We start from the raw sequence: 16,275 nt of genomic DNA on the forward strand, positions 1-16,275 counted from the left end.
GGGCTTTGTGCCCTGGAGCTGCGCTCAGGAAGGGGCTGTCTGGCATGGGTGGGGGAAGAGGTCAATACTCCTGGGGTGTTGCCTTCTGTTCCCCACTGGCAGAGTGCCCACCAACATCCCCAGTAGAGGAGCATAACTGCTGGCTGGTAGCTGCTGTAGCAGTCAGGGAACATGGTGGGCAGGGCAGGGAGCCTAGTCCTGACAGCCGAGACCACCAGCACAGAGCCCTGTCCATTTCCCCTGCCGGACAGAGCCCGCTCCTGACTCCAACCTTTCAGCATGGCCCATCATGGCCCTTCATGCCCCCCGCAATAACCTTACTACACGACCCCCCCGGGGGGGGGGTGCCCCATAGTTTGGGAACCTCTGTCCTATAGGTACATTGGTTCATGGGACCGATTCTGCATTACTACACTGTCTAATTGTACAAACTTTATATCCTTGGAAGCTAATGTCATAATGAAACTGACCTTACATCAGGAGAATAGTTTTAATATGTTGAAATACAGGATAAAAGGCGTCCGGTAAGGATTTAGTACAGGACAGGCAATTTTCCATTTAAATAAGCAACATCGCTGGTAATACAGGACTGTTGACAACCCTATAGCCTGCAGCCCACCTACCCGAATACCAGGATCCAGACTTTGTGCTGGACAGTGGAAGGAGAGGATTCCAACCCCCCTCGAGCCAGGCCCGCTCCCCACACGAAGTTTGCCTGCGCGGCTCTTGCTGAGAGCGCTAGGATCTCGGCGTAGCCTTTGAAAGCCACATCTGTTCTCAAAGACTGGAGAAAGGCAGAGCGTCCGGGCCAGAGCCAGAGCCCGCGGAAGTGGGTGAAAGTCTTTCCATAAACAACGTGCTTTGGATCAGGCCCTAAGTGACTTCTCTCCAAAGAATGAAGCCTGTGAATTGCAGATGGGCGAGAACTTCCCCTCAGTGTCAGGGAAAACAATTCAGAGCAGTTAGGCATTATTACAACAGGGCCACTTCTCTCCTGCTCCTCACGCTGCACCTTGAGTTCCCTCCTGTCCTTAAAAGGAAGGCAGGTAATATGAGCGCCAACCTTAGCAGCAGCAAGTGGCAGTCAGGTGCCAGCAATCTGTGAGGCAGTGCTCTCTGATGCCCATTAAACCCCACCAGCAACCCACTGGGGGGGCTGCTAATCCACCCTCAAACTCCCCTACCCCAAACTGCCTTCTTCCTGCAGCTCAATCTCATCTCTCAGCTGTTAGTTCCACATGTGGCTCTTTTACAGTAAGTGCCACTCCCCGCCACACACACTCCCCTATTCTCCGCCTACCAAAATGTGGGGCGGGGGGGGTAGCTCAGGACCTCTGCCTTGCAGTGGGGTGGTGGGGTAGGGGCTTCTGCCCAGCGGGGCACACGTTCCAGGGCCTGGGGCTTCAGCAGGAGTGGGGCTGAAGCCCCAAGCCCCGGCAGGTGCACCCTGGCTCTCTCGAACTTCTGAAGATTGTCATGTGTGTCTCGGTGGGTCAGTACGTTTGGCCATCACTATGCTATACGCCCAGAGCATCGTGGGAGCTGGCACGAAAGAGTCCATGAAACAGAACTGTGCTACCTAAGACACTTATATGGCACCCATCACCATTGCATCCAGGTGCTTCTTACCGTTCACGTATTTATCCTCACAACGCCCCTTTAAGACAGGGCAGTGCCCATTTTACAGACGGGCCCCAAGAATAAGCAGTCTGCCCAAGGTCCTGGAGGAAGCCTGTGGCATGAACCTGAATCCAAGTCCTAGGCTAGTGTCTCAACCACTGGACCATCCACTTTCTGCAACGTGTCAGATCTCTAAACTCATCAGCCCAGAAATGGGCCACGTAGTGCAGGACTATTAACACTGATCCCTTTCTTGTCCAGAGAAGGATTAGACGACCCTCCATTTGGAACGAGAGCTCACCGGGTGTCTGTACAGCACCTACAGCAACAAGCCACTTTGGGGTTTTGAGGAGACCTCGGAGCTACTAGACTACAAATAAAGTCAATGCAACCTGGCAGGACATACCAGCGTTTACCTGCAGTCAGTGTTTGGAGAGGCTTTTAAGATACCAAAGTTCACCTGCATTCCGAAAAATCACACCAGGCTAGTCTAAAACTTTGCAGTAAACTTGTTGGGAGAATGACAGCAATTGTGCCATTTGCAGAGCACCCGGGCACGCTCTTCCACCGTGACTAATAAGCTTGGTATTTGTTTTTGCTCAGCCAGGGAGGCTCCAATCCTGAGCTGAACACAGGGTTCTGAATCTGGCTTCACCAAGCTACTGATCCCAGGTAAAATTGGTGCTTTCTGCCTCGTCCAGGTCTGTCTCATCCGATACAGGAACAATTTCCCACACAAACAGGCTCCAATCGGTCTGCTTAGGAAAGGTGGCTCCAACTAGATTCTCCCCCCTCCTTTTGCCAGGGTCATCTTGCGTTTCTCGTAAAAGATCTCAAGACTCCTATTTTAACCTGGTGACACTGCTAAGGACTCAATTCTCTCCCAGTGCTTCTGTATCTTACATTCACCAGTAACACCAATATCCACCCCATTCCCCCCCACACACAATTAAGGCACCTTGAACCCTCCCTGCCCTTGGTAAGAAAGCAGAATGCCAATAGACCCTGCCTGTGGCAGACACTCCCAGGGAATGCACTGAATTCTACCACCACTGGCCCAATTAAAGGGCTCTCCGTGTTCAAAAAGATTTCAACTGCATTTTACCTTGTCTATTTAATCTGGGGAGAGTAACCTTAAACGCTCCCTCATGCAATTTGGCCATTTAAGATCAAGCGAAGCCAGCTTTAACGTGCACCCTGGTGGCTAAAATAACTTACTTTACATAAGACGAACAATCATGTTTTCCTTGGGCCCCTGCAGCTTCAGTTCCTCTGGGCTTCTGAGCGCTGAACTACCAGAGTCTCCGATCACCACACCCACAGCTCCCTTCCTCCCTCCCACAGCAAGTTGCCTACTTTGCTGAAACACAGATCCAGGCCTGTGTACTGGGCGAGAGACACACACAGGGCCCTGAGATAGAATTACCGAACCCTGGTAAAGGGAAACTAGGCATTGGCTGCTCGTTACCTTTGTTCTCCAGTTGCTTAGAAACAAAAACCCCTGTCGCTTCAATCCGATGTGTCAATTACTGTTATATGTATGTTAGAGGCATGTAAAATAGACGTATGATTTAAAGGGAAAGTCATGGAATGAATTCCTCTCCACTAGGTTACATCCCCTGGATCACCACGCCCAATATCTCCCCAGCCCCAGGCAATGTATTGCCCCCTCCTTTTCTGTATTTCGGTGGGTTCCATGAGCCTTCCCCAGCTGGGTTCCTTGCATCATTTACCTTGCTCGGCAATTTTCACCCTTGCTTGGCTTCTGCTGTTAAGAACAGCATGAGAGTCCGATCAAAGCACTGGGGAAAAGGAGAGCCATCACTATTCAAAGTGCACTGGGCACGTAGCAGGTTTAGTCTGCAACAGACTGCATGAGACGTGTGCACCGTGCATTCCCCACGGCAGCACACAAACCACTACACCTTCATACTGTCACCAGCAAGGGAAGATCTTTTTTAACCACACCTCCTTACCCCTCCCCACCCACCTCCAGTTGCCCTTCAACCTACCAGAGCCCTCTGCCCAAAAGCCCTTCAGCTTTTCTAATCCAGCCATAATTGACAAATCCCTGCAATCCTTCACCAGGCAGCAAGCATACCACATGAGAGCCGCTAAACAAAGCCCCGCACTGTCCCAGCCTGCTTCAGGGAACGCTGGAGAGCAGGAACAAAGCCCCATTCTCCGATTCCCCAGATGCTCTGACGCTACAATTTACTGGCTTTCCTCCCCAGCTGGATGATTTCAAGGAGCTTTACACGCCGCAGGAACTTACTAACACAGACAGTCTGGGGCTCATCAGTCCATCACTCAGAGGATGCCCACTGCACAAAGGAGAGTGGAGAGGTGTCCAGGCTGGGTGAGCCTTTGTTGAGAGTGATTGTTTTATCACGGTGGACTTCCTCCCTGCTCCCCCGGAACTCCACGGCCCTTTTCAGCATGGGACATGCACCATAATTCACTGTCCACTTCAGCAAGGGTGACTTGCCCAGCTCAGCTGTGCAGCAAGCCAGTCCATATAAGGCATGCAGGTATATACACACAGCAGGGAACAATCCTATACCGCAAGATCGGTCCCTCTTCTTTTCCAGCCTGTTAGGTCCTTAATGTCAGACTCAGATTCGATCCATAAAAACTTATGGCAAGATGAAGGGGTTTGTGGTTAAATGCAGGGCTCCAAACCAAGAAATCTAGGTCTTATGCTTGGCTCTGCCATATGTTTCCTGTTAAGTGACTTGACCAAGCTTACATCTGTGCCTCAGTTTTCCCCCTCTGTAAAATGGAGAGAATACTCCTAACTAAAAGGTGTGTGAAGAGATTTTGCTCTGCGGTGCAATGAGACGGCAGGGTATCACAAGCAGCATGGCCCTTCTTAAAGGAAAACTTGCTTCCTCTTTTTGCCCTCTTAGGAAGTCCAAGGGTGGAGTGTAGGGAGCTATATTTGCCTTGGACTAACTCTTAGGAGCTGCTTTTGAAAGATCCAGTTGACATGCTTGGTCCGCGGCTTGAAGAGACGTCACTTTCCCTGGTGGTACACCTCCAAGCAGAAGTCATCTTTCTGGAGCACAGCGCAAGGGGTTGCTTTATTTACAGGGCTGTTGCGTTCCAGGCTCCATGTATGAACACATTTCTCTCAGGCAGGGCTGGGCGGGGATCTGAACCCAACAGAAACCAATCTGAACTTCTAATAGCAGAGCCAGCTGGTACTTTTAATCAGAGAATCTCAAAGCCCCACCACTAATGTCTAATGGCACAAACCCGAACACCCTTGCCCAGCTCCCTTCCCCAAGGCCCCGCCCCTTCTGAGGCCCCGCCTCTTCTCACTCCAGACCCCTTCACTCACTCTCCTCCACCCTCACTCATTTTCACTGGGCTGGGGCAGGGGGTTGAGGGGCAGGAGGGAGTGTGGGCTCTGGGCTGGGGTCGAGGGGTTTGGAGTGTAGGAATCATCCAGTGCACTAAGTGCCTCAGTAAACACATGGGCGCAACCAGACAATCACTATGCACTTGTCTGGTGCACACTTCCAAAAACAACCAGTTCTCATTTTCAAAGGGAACCTGCACAACACCTTCAAAAGAAGAGCCTTGGAGCTTAAATTCATAACTCTGCTAGACACTAAAAATCATGGACTGAATAGAGTTACTGATTTATGGCTTATTACAAACAATCTAAAACCCACTAACAGCCCCTCCCCACCAAGCTGCCTTCCCCTCCTACCCTTATCACTGGAAAGGGTATTAACGGGCCACTTCCCCTTGAAATGGGTTAACTACTTATGCTAAAGAATCTGTTCCACCTTGTATTGAGCTGTGATGCTCTGAGTAGGTCTACACTGCAATTAGGCACCTGCCGCTGGCTGGAGCCAGCTAGGGTGACCAGATGTCCTGGTTTTATAGGGACAGTCCCGATATTCAGGGCTTTTTCTAATATAGGTGCCTATTACTCACCCACCCCCACTCTGTCCCGATTTTTCACACTTGCTATCTGGTCACCCCAGTGCCAGCTGACTCAGGCTAAGGGGCGGTTTAATTGCAGTGTAGACAAAGACATTTGGGCTGGGGTAGTAGCCTGAGCTCTGTGACTCTCTCACCTCGCAGGATACTAGAGCCCAAACTCCTGCCCGAGCCTGAACGTCAACACCACAATTAAACAGCCCCCTATCCCAAGCCAGCTGGCACAGGCCACCCATGGGTGACTAGTCGAGGGTATGTCTACTCTGCAGAGTACATTTTCTCAGGCCTGAAGAAGACCTGTGTGAGCATCTCTCACAGCAACAGAAGTTGGTCCAATAAAAGATATTCCCTCACCCAGCTGGTCTCTAACATCTGGGACAGTGGTGCCGGAACGGGAGGGTCAGGGAGCCATGGCCCTCCCCCTTTTTGAAAGGCCCATCTATTTTTCACCATGGTGGACCCCGCTCCCTTCCCCTCTTCTTCCCCCCACCCCCTCCCCAGCCAGGCCAGCAGCTGGTGGAGCCGGGCCAGGGAGCCCGGGCAGTTATGGGAGCCATGCGGACCCTCCACCTGCCCATAGCGTGGGGGGCCTGAGAGCAGCTCCCGGCCCGTGGCCCCGCCACCCAGGGCGCATGGAGGGTCTGCGTCGTCGCTCTCCATAGCTGCCCGCTTGGCTCTTACTGTGGCCAGGCTACAGCTCTGAGGCACCACCCTCTGGCCGGAGCTGGGTCGGGGTAAGAGCCATGTGGGCAGCTGTGAGGAGCCTGGGTCCCTCCACCTGCCTTGGTCAGTGGGCCTGGGGGGGGGGCAGAGACACAGATGGGGGCTGCTCTTGCACGCATGCACACACACCCCTCCCACCTAGGGCAGGGGATGGGGGCCTCCGAGGGATGAGGAGGGGGCCCTTGCCCCCCCCACACACACTTTTGGAAAGGCTCTGCCACTCTTGATCCGGGACCAGCACGGCTACAACACTGCATCCAAAATGAATGCTTCATTTTGATGTTCCAAATGGAAGACAAGAAAACACATGTTCAGCAACATACAGATGTTCATCATTCCTGACCAGCTCATGCAGGAAGTTGATGGCACAGCCAAAAATAGACCCCAGGCCTTCTGATTTGACCTTGTCCTGTCCTTCAGCCATGAGACCGACCATCCACCTTGTATGACTGGCCGTGGCAGACAGTCACCACCACGACACAACACTAATTCCTAGTACCCTCCCACTAGTTCTCAGTGGTTCCTTTACTCCCACTGTCCACCTCCTTCTTCCTCAGGCCTGGCTTCACTCCTCTACCACTCACTCCCCACCTAACACCATGCCAGGATTACACAACCATTGCACCCACCCATCCTCCAAGGTCTTCAGCCATTCTTGGATTTAAAGATTCCGGGATGATGGATTTAATTATGTACACACTCCGAGCCTGTACATAAGTGGATAAGGCCCTGGCCTGTGGCCTACTCTCGTTCTGCCACTAGCCTGCTGTGTCACCTTGACAAAGTCCCTTAATCTCTCTGCCTCGGTTTCCCCTCCCATCTTTTCTAGCTAGATTCTCTTCAGTGTCTCCTGCTCTACGTACATTCATTTCCGAGCACAAAGGAGCCCTGCAGTCTCAAGTGGTAATACAAGTAACTACCAACCTCCTCGCCTCGCCCAGCCGGATGGGAGTGCAGGAGAACAGGGAGATCCGACATCCGTATTGAAAAGCTGCCTAGTTCCGAATCCTTTTCTATCAAGCTCTTTGGAGAAGCACATTTGCATGGAGCATCCCCGGTCTATCAAAGGGCACCCTGGGGTACCCAGCCTTTAAGGCACCTGGCTTGCACCTGCCTTTAGCACAGGGAAGGGTTGCCCGTACCTGCCAGGGCTCAGCTCCCTGGTTCTCTCAGCCTCCTGAGGCACGAGCACCCCCTCACTCAGTCTAGCAGACTCCGCTGTCCCCCAGGAAGGCCACAGACAGGAGTTGGAGCGTGCCAGCATCCTCCAAGCATCCCCCTGCAGCGTCCAGCCCCTTAGCCACTGGGCACAGAATTATCAGGCTTGCGGTTCCTCAAGGAACAGGGCACCACAGCCTCCACCAGAGGTGGGCAAACTACGGCCCGCAGACCACATCCAGCCCGCGGGACCCTCCTGCCCGGCCCCTGAGCTCCTGGCCCAGGAGGCTCGCCCCTGGCCCCTCCCCTGCTGTTCCCCCTCCCGCGCTCACTGCGCCGTGGGTGCAAGGCTCTGGGCGGCAGGGCGGGGAGGTCTTGCCAGGCAGTGCAGCTGCAGAGTCCGGCCCGATCTGGCGCTCTGTGCTCCGATCCGGTGCTCTGTGCTGCACGGTGGCGTGGCCGCCTCTGCTGGTGCTCTGGGCAGTACGGCTGTAGCGTCGCCAGCCACCAGTGCTCCAGGCAGCATGCGGGGGGGTTGGGTAGAGGGCAGGGGGACAGGGGGATTGAATGGGGGCAGTGAGGGGTGGGGGTTCCCAGGGCGTTCAGGGAGAAGGGGTAGTTGGATGGAGCAAGGGTCCGGGGGGGGCAGTCAGGAATGAGAGGAGGCATTGGATGGGGCCGCAGGGGTGGGCAGTCAGGGTTGGGGGGTCTAGGGGCAGTCAGGGGGTGAGAAGCGGGGAGAAGGTGGGGGGTCGGATGGGGGCAGGGGCCAGGCGACTGGCTGTCTCAGGAGGCACAGCCTCCCCTAACTGGCCCTTCATGCAATTTCGGAAACCCAATGCAGCCCTCAGGCCAAAAAGTTTGCCCACCCCTGAGCACACAGCTCCGCGCATAGCGCTTCGAGCTGTTTATAGAGAAAACTTCCTCTTGCTTATTCAACAAAGAACAGATTCATATGATCGCAAACAAATACTCAGAACAAAGGACGGGTTTGTAAGAACCTAATCACAACACGGGCTAGAGCCCAAACTCCGCTAACAAGACGCACGGCTGTCTAATAAGGCACTGCTTACCCCGAAGTCCTTCTTCACAGCGTCTTTCACCCAGGATGGCTAAGACCCTGCTTTCCTGAGGCCAAGCCCACCGGCAGCTTGCTTCTTCCTGACAGAGGCCCATTGCCCAGGTATCTTTCTGCACCCTCAGAGGTATCAGCGGAGAGCTTTGCTCTCCTCCCTTTGGCCCTCCAGCTGTTTACCTTAGTTTTCCTTCTGAAATCCCCACAAGCTGTAAATTAGCATTTGACTTCCTATGCGAAGAGACTTCTATTGTAGGACACACAATACACAACATTCCGCCAGGGAGATGGGGGTCTCCCACCTCCGGTCTGGAGAAGTCGGTCTCAAGTCATGGTATCTTTAACTACAAGGCCTTCAGCATATACATTTCCCACCCACATCTTTGGCATTCTCCATACATACATTTTGCAAAGTTTATGCTGACCGGTGTGCTAAAAACCTATGTGACACTCTTTGGTGAGCTAAAACAACCCCCTGCCCCCTTTGGATCCCTGTAACCCATATGCCCCCCGCCAGCTGGCATCAAGGAGGTCCCTGAGTCACAAAAGCATTTACAGGTCTAGAAGCATGGGATGGTCTGAGTGCTGACAGCAGGTAATGGAAAAATCTCATCCTACTGCCACACGTTCACGATTTGCATCAGCTCAGGATGTGGCCCTACGTCCCCGAAGAGGGTTTTCGGTAAGAACGGAGATTTCCCCCCCACACACACCCCCAGTTGGGGCTTTAAGGAAGTTGGTTTATAGCTCAAGTTCCTCTCTTCTGTTTGAGTGTAGAAACACATTCTTCCCTGCCCCGGAGGCAGGGGGAGGGGGGAAAAGAGGTGTCAGGATGGCTGGTGATGCTGTGCTGAGTAAGCACCGGAGGGCGTGGTTTGCAGACAATCCAGGGACAGTACCAGCTCAGCTTACAGGAACTATTGGTTATTTAAGTTTTAGTTCAGGGTGATTTATAGGCTTCCAGGAATAACTTTACCTTGAGACAATGAATCACTGCTTCAGCTGAAGGCACCACTGAAGCCTGGAGCTGGACAGAACCATCCCCAGCAGCTCACACTTGGAATTAATTCAGCGCAGTCACAAAGCCTCAGCCCTGCTCAGGACACAAAATTGAGAAGCCTTGCCTCATCTCACTATAAGTAGCATTGCATCGTCCACCCTTCCTGCCAGAAGGCTTCTGAAGAATGCGGGGGTAGGGGTGGGGAAGAGAAGAGAGATGTCATTCCCATGTCAGATTATGAGCGCTGCACGGTTAGTGTTATAACCCACGCCAAGAGTGTGTGGGGCTCTTTTTGTCCCCTGCAACAGCTAGATCAGAGGCTTGTGCAAAGTAATGCACATTGGAAAAAACAGTCCCAACTATACATACAGAATGATGGGGTCTAAATGAGCTGTTACCACTCAAGAAAGATCTTGGAGTCAGTGTGGATAGTTTCTCTGAAAATATCGGCTCAATGTGCAGCAGCAGTCAAAAAAAAGCAAACAAACAATGTTAGGAACCATTAGGAAAGGGACAGATAAAGACAGTAAATATCATATCGCCACTGTATAAATCCATGGTATGCCCACACTTCGAATATTGCATGCAGTCCCCATCTCATAAAATCATGACTGGTGTGGAAAAAGTGTTATTTACCCTTCTCAAAATACAAGGACCAGGGGTCACCCAATTAAATGAATAGGCAGCAGGTTTAAAACAAACAAAAGGCAGTACTAGTTTACACACTGCACAGTCAACCTGTGCAACTCCTTGCCAGGGAATGTTGTGAAGGCCAAACGTATAGTGGGTTCAAAAAACCTAGGTAAGTTCATGAAGGATAGATCTATGAATAGCTGTTAGCCGAGATGGTCAGAGATGCAACCCCATACCCTGGGTGTCCCTAAGCCTCTGACTGCCAGATGCTGGGACTGGATGACAGGGGACAGATCACTCGATAATTGCCATGTTCTGTTCATTCCCTCTGAAGCACCTGGCACCGGCTACTGTTGAAGACAGGATACTGGGCTAGATGGACCATTGGTCTGATCCAATCTGGTTATTCTTATGCTACTGCTTCCAAGCGAATGGAGCTTGCTTTTAGATCCAGGTGTCCCACATTCAGTTCCCAGAGAGGACCTGGCAGGTGCATTGTTACATTAGCAGAGCCCTAGTGTACACCACATTTCAAAAATGCTCTACCTAAGACGACAAGGGTGATCTCATTCAAGGAAAACTAACCCACATCTTGGTCCAAATCTTTTTTCCAAATGAGCTACCTCCTAAAATTGCTGAAATGTATCTCAGGGGGTTAGGCTAAGTCCCAGTGCTTCCCTTTGGTTTTTATCAGCCAATGCATTCTGGTTCATATCTCATTCAAAGCAGCCCCAGAATGATGTGGCTTTGAAGACACCAGTTCTCACGGGACTTGAGATCCCAAGCCAGACCTCCTCCTTCACAAATAGAATGAGATCTCAGAAATGTATGCAAAGGAAAGGGGAATTATCAAAGCCCCAAAGTTCTTTACTTGATTCCTGTTTTATGCAAACCTCTCTGTCCAGCCCTTGACAAAGAAGTAATTCTTCCGCTCTACTCCACGCTGATTAGGCCTCAACAGGCATATAGTGTCCAGTTCTGGGCACCACATTTCAGGAAAGATGTGGACAAATTGGAGAAAGCCCAGAGAAGAGCAACAAAATGATTAAAGGTCTAGAAAACATGACCTATGAGGGAACATTGAAAAACATTGGTTTTGTCTAGTCTGGAGAAGAGAAGACTGAGGGGGGACATGATAACAGTTTTCAAGGACATAAAAGGTTGTTACAAGGAAGAGGGAGAAAAATTGCTCTTCTTTACTTCTTGTCCTATGCTTCAAGGTTATGGGCTTAAATTGCAGCAAGGGCGGCTTAGGTTGGACATTAGGAAAAACTTCCTAACTGTCAGAGTGGTTAAGCACTGGAATAAATTGCCTAGGGAGGTTGTAGAATCTCCATCTTTGGGGATTTTTAAGAGCAGGTTGGACAAACACCTGTCAGGGATAATCTAGATAATACTTCCTTGAGTGCAGGGGACTGGACTAGATAACCTCTCGAGATCCCTTCTAGTTCTATGATTCTATAAAGGGATGTGCTGTGAAACTTCCTAACACAACCTGAAGCCAAGCAAAGCTTAAGTGTGGAACTGGTCATGAGCCAAGAATGCTGAAAAGCTCATCAAAACGTCAGTCAACTGGGGGTTGCATTTGCACAAGTCAAGTCACATTCTAGGATCTTGACAGAATTTGATGAGTTTGGTCCTAATGAGGCAGCAAAATTTGGTAGTTTTCATTAGGTTTAGAGGATTATTTTCAATTCATTCAAATGCAGCTTTCATGAGATTTGGGGTGAGAAGGTAGGACGGACTCCAGTGAACTGAAACAGCAGAGTTTTGCAGGGCTGGAATTGCTAGCCTGGTGAAATATAATCTAAAGCATAGGTAAATTAAATCAACAACAGATCTATAGATCCCAAGACCAGAAGGACCATTGTGATCATCTAGTCTGACCCCCTGTATAATGCTGGACAGAGAACTTCCCCCAAACAGTTCCTAGAGCCCATCATTTAGAAAAACATCCAGTCTTGATTTAAAAATGGTCAGTGATGGGGAATCTACTTCGACAACCTTTGGTAAATTGTTCCAATGGTTAATTACGCTCACTGTTAAAAACTACACCTTATATCTAGTCTGAATTTGTCTAGCTTCAATTTCCAGCCACTGGATCACGTTAAACCTTTCTCTGCTAGACTGAAGAGCCCATTATTAAATAGTTGTTCGCCATGTAGATACTTATAGACTAATCAAGTCACCCCTTAACCTCCTCTTTGTTAAACTGAGTAGATTGCCTTCTAGTGATGGACTCAAGGAGCTCAAAAAGAAAAGGAGTACTTGTGGCACCTTAGAGACTAAAATTTATTTGAGCATAAGCTTAAGCATAAAAAGCATAAGCATAAGAAGGCAGGTTTTCTGATCCTTGAAACCTTGAAAGCAGCTTTCAGAAATCAAATGGGAACAGAATGAGATTGCGCTCAGGGGACATGACTTCAACACTCTTCAGCCTGCTGCTGTGGCAGTGTAATTGTATGGGGACTTCAGATGCGATGGTGGAAACCTTACACAGCAGGTAGTTAGGGGACCAACACCAGTCACTACACAGCTTGAAACATCACCAGGGCCAACCCTTAAGGGTATTCCACGCATCGAGCCAATCTGCCACTTTATAGGTAGTCAGCATGATGGACACAGCATGGCCAGCAACTCAATTGGTGCTCCAGGGCTTCCTGAGAAGTCTCCTTGGTACAGAGGGACAGATCTCAGCGGGTGTGAGCCTCAGCTGCGTTGACCTCAACGGAGCGATGCTTGTTCACACCAGCTGAGGATCTGGCGCTAGTGTGCCACCAAGATGGGGCAGCAAGCTGGACTGTTCTCACCCATTCAGCTGCCCTGAGGGGCCCAAGTCAGAGTTGGACATGTTTTGCCCATGCACCTGTTGAGTCCAGGAACTCAGTATTTGTGTGAGCAAGTCAGACAGTTGTGCACGAGACAGGGAGCTAGGTATAATTCTATAAATAGTGGTTACCCCACTAGCATAGACAAAAGCAACGTTTAGGCCTACTTCGCAATCCAGCCCTTCCCAACCCTCTTACAAGTATAATAGAGGCTCTCTCTCTGAAAGATCCAATTGGCGTATGATGCAAGACCAGTTAGAAGAGGGGGTAGGGGAGTACAAAAGAACAATGCGTACAAAGCAGTGATTTTCCTAGCTCTGGGCAGTCACTTGAAGCCCTCTGTAGATCAGCCCCATATGATGATCCCTATAATGCTGTCAAGAAACTTTCCCTAGGGTATCTGGCCAGACTGACTGATAGGGGTAGAGATCCAGGGAGCTCATCAAGAGGTTTGGTTTGGATTTTTTGGACAAGACATTTTCCATGCCAGAGATGCCAATTTGTCAAAGCCAAAACTGTTCGCAGAAAGGGCTGGTTCTGACAAGTCGTCAAAACTTCCCATTGACGGTTTCAAAACTAGCAGTTCCATTTTCTGTGTAAAATCAACTTCTACTTGGATATTTAAGGTAGTTTATAGTAACAAAAAAGTTAAAATCTCAACAAGAGGTTTCAGTTGTCCTGAGACAAGTGTTTTTTCAGTTAATGAAAAGTTTGAGATTTTGACTTTCCATCCCAGTTTGGGACAGGGTGGTTCTTTTGTGGGGGGGGTGGGGGGAAGAAGAGAAGAGACTGTAAAAATTCTTAATGGGACAGGGAAACAGTTTCCCAGCCAGCTCCAGAGATCAAGTATGTCAAACTATCAAGCAACAATGACCTCTTGCATAAATAGTCTACACCATTCAAAGCCTAGACTCTCAGAATCATCATGACCTCTAGGTGCTACTGCACTAGATTATTAGATCTTCTGGCCAGGACGATACTAGTGAAGTTAAAAGGAGCAGCTTCTTTAGTCAACAGCAGTAGTAAGTATTTATCCTCTAGTGGACCAGCCACTAAAGGTGTGAGGGATGCACAGCACTTTGCTAGTGTTTGTTGTGGTTGTAATAGATACAGACAGAGCAAGGAATCCAGAAATATCCCGTGTTTTCTCCTGGCAGCTGCAAATTCTGGCTTTTGGATAAAGACTGTTTATCCCCTCGATCTAAGGGAATTATCATAGAATCCTAGAAGTGTCTGGCTGGAAGGGACCTTGAGACGTCGTCAAGTCCACCCCCACCCCACACACCGACACCGAGGCAGGACCAAGTAAACCTAGACCATCCCTGACAGGTGTTTGTACAACCTGTTCTTAGAACCCCCTAATGATGGGGATTCCACAATCTCCCTTGGAAGCCTGTTCCAGAGCTTACCTGCCCTTATAGATATTAGGAAATATTCTAACTAACATTAATTACTTCTTGTCCTACCCTTCAGTGGACACGGAGAACAATTGATCCCCGTCCTCTTTATACAAGCGCTTAACATATTTGAAAAATGTATCAGGTCACCCCACCTTTTAGTCTTGAAAAAAGAAGACATGCCCAGGTCCCCCCCCCCCCTTTAACCTGACCTATGAGGAAAGGGTTTTCTAAACTGAATTAACATTAATCCTTTGAAAAAAAATCAACAAGGTCCTTGGGTATACTGCCAGGAGTCTGTTGCTGCCACTAGGGGGTGCTGTGGCAGGGAGGACAGAACCTTCGGGCCACGGAATGCCGTTCACCGTTTTCTGCCTAGTGGCTCCCATGGGAGCCCAGGGCCGCATTGCACACACATGCAGGACCAAGACGGTCTCTGCCCCATAGACATTACAATCTAGATGTCTGAGGCAAACGGGAGAGGTATGAGATCAGTGATACACACAAGCTTTGGACAGTAAGCAGGAATCTCACCTGGGTAGTTAGCCAGGTTTGCAGGCATCTCAGCAGAGGTGAGAGTCTTGAGAGATTAGAGGGGTCCATTTAAGGAGTTCACGTACACACACATACTGGCAGCATGGGAGAAAGCATGGAATATGAGGGACTAGGTAACTGGTGGGCCGCAGAGGCAGAAGGGAGGTGGGTCAGGACTCGCAGAAGGCACAAAGCCTGGTCCACATCTCCCCCTGGCACAAGTCAATGTTACATGCATCTCCCTGCTTCTCTCCTACTGCTGGTTCCTATACCTTTCGTCAGGCAGAAATCAATAGGTCACCGACTTGTGCAGAAGGAGAGGGTTAGTTACTGGTATTTATTGGGAGGATGGGCTGGATGGACTAGTGGATAAAAGACTAGACTGGGGCTTAGGAGAGGTGTGGTCTGTTCCTGGCTTGGCCACGGTCTTCCTGGGTGAACTGGGTCACTGTGACTCAGTTTCCCCTTACACACACACCCACCATCTGTAAAATGGGCATAGCACTCCCCTATCTCCCAGGGAACTGTGAGGATAGAAGGCATTAGTGACTGGGAGGTGCTGAATTTTTACAAGTACACAGAGAGGCAATGCAAGAGAAAAATTGTGTTATTTGACAAGATTATTATAAATTATGTTATTGCCCTCCTAGGATTCTGAAGGCTTTTGGAACATGAGTGGATTTCACCTCCACACCCCCATGAAATTAGCAGGGCACTCATTTTACATTTGGCAAATAAAGGTAGAGAGATGAGAGTTTCCTCAAGGCCGCAGCCTGGCTGACAGAGCAGGTTCTATCCCTGACTCCTTGTCTTGTGCCTTATGCAGGATCCCTCCTTCACCTGCCTTGCAAGACAGAGCGCTGAACTTAGAATACCTTTCAGCACCCCTCTCCCACACAGCTGTAAGGAGAGATTTGGCCACAGGAGCGACCCAACCCTTTCGAAAAACGTAGCTCCCTCCTGGGACAATCCACTCAGTTTCCCAAAATATCACTTGACTAGCCGGCTAGCTAGATTTTGTCCTAAATAAGAGCCAGGCTAGCCGAAATGGAGCGAGACGCATTCCTTACCAGGGTGCGTGTTATCAACCTGACCACGCAGCTCCATGGCGCGGAGAGAGAAGCTATTGACAGGAGCGGCCTGCTTTGACTTTTCAGCTACTTGATTTACTAGCTTTTTTTAAAAAAAAAAAATAACCACGTAATAACGGTCTTATCCCAAGGTGCACTGCAAAACATTCTTTGTCAACATGGAAACCGCTGGCAGGCAGCCTGAGCTTGGCAGGACTCCACATTAATGTTTAAACAAGTAATTTGACACTCGAGTTGCTTTTAGGGAATTTAAAAGGAAAGT

At 50.0% G+C, this 16,275-nt stretch overlaps 1 protein-coding gene across 4 annotated transcripts in view; it reads right to left on the reverse strand.

Moving 5' to 3' along the window:
• Window positions 1–16,072, reverse strand: part of ALS2CL (ALS2 C-terminal like) — a 63,087-nt gene extending 47,015 nt beyond the window's left edge. The window contains exon 1 of one of the 4 annotated variants that reach the window (XM_073334845.2): window positions 15,993–16,072. Coding sequence is in view for 2 of the 4 variants with exons in the window: in XM_073334843.2 (XP_073190944.1) it covers window positions 3,896–3,919 (24 nt within the window). In the remaining 2 variants the exon portion in view is untranslated. Of the gene's footprint in view, window positions 1–2,838; window positions 2,941–3,895; window positions 4,000–15,992 lie in introns of those variants that run through there. The other 3 variants (XM_073334843.2, XM_073334842.2, XM_073334844.2) reach the window with 3 other exon arrangements.
• Between the last annotated feature and the right edge of the window lie 203 nt (window positions 16,073–16,275).

The sequence above is a fragment of the Lepidochelys kempii genome, chromosome 2 (genome assembly GCF_965140285.1).
Source record: "Lepidochelys kempii isolate rLepKem1 chromosome 2, rLepKem1.hap1, whole genome shotgun sequence".
In the NCBI taxonomy this organism is placed as follows: Eukaryota; Metazoa; Chordata; order Testudines; family Cheloniidae; genus Lepidochelys; species Lepidochelys kempii.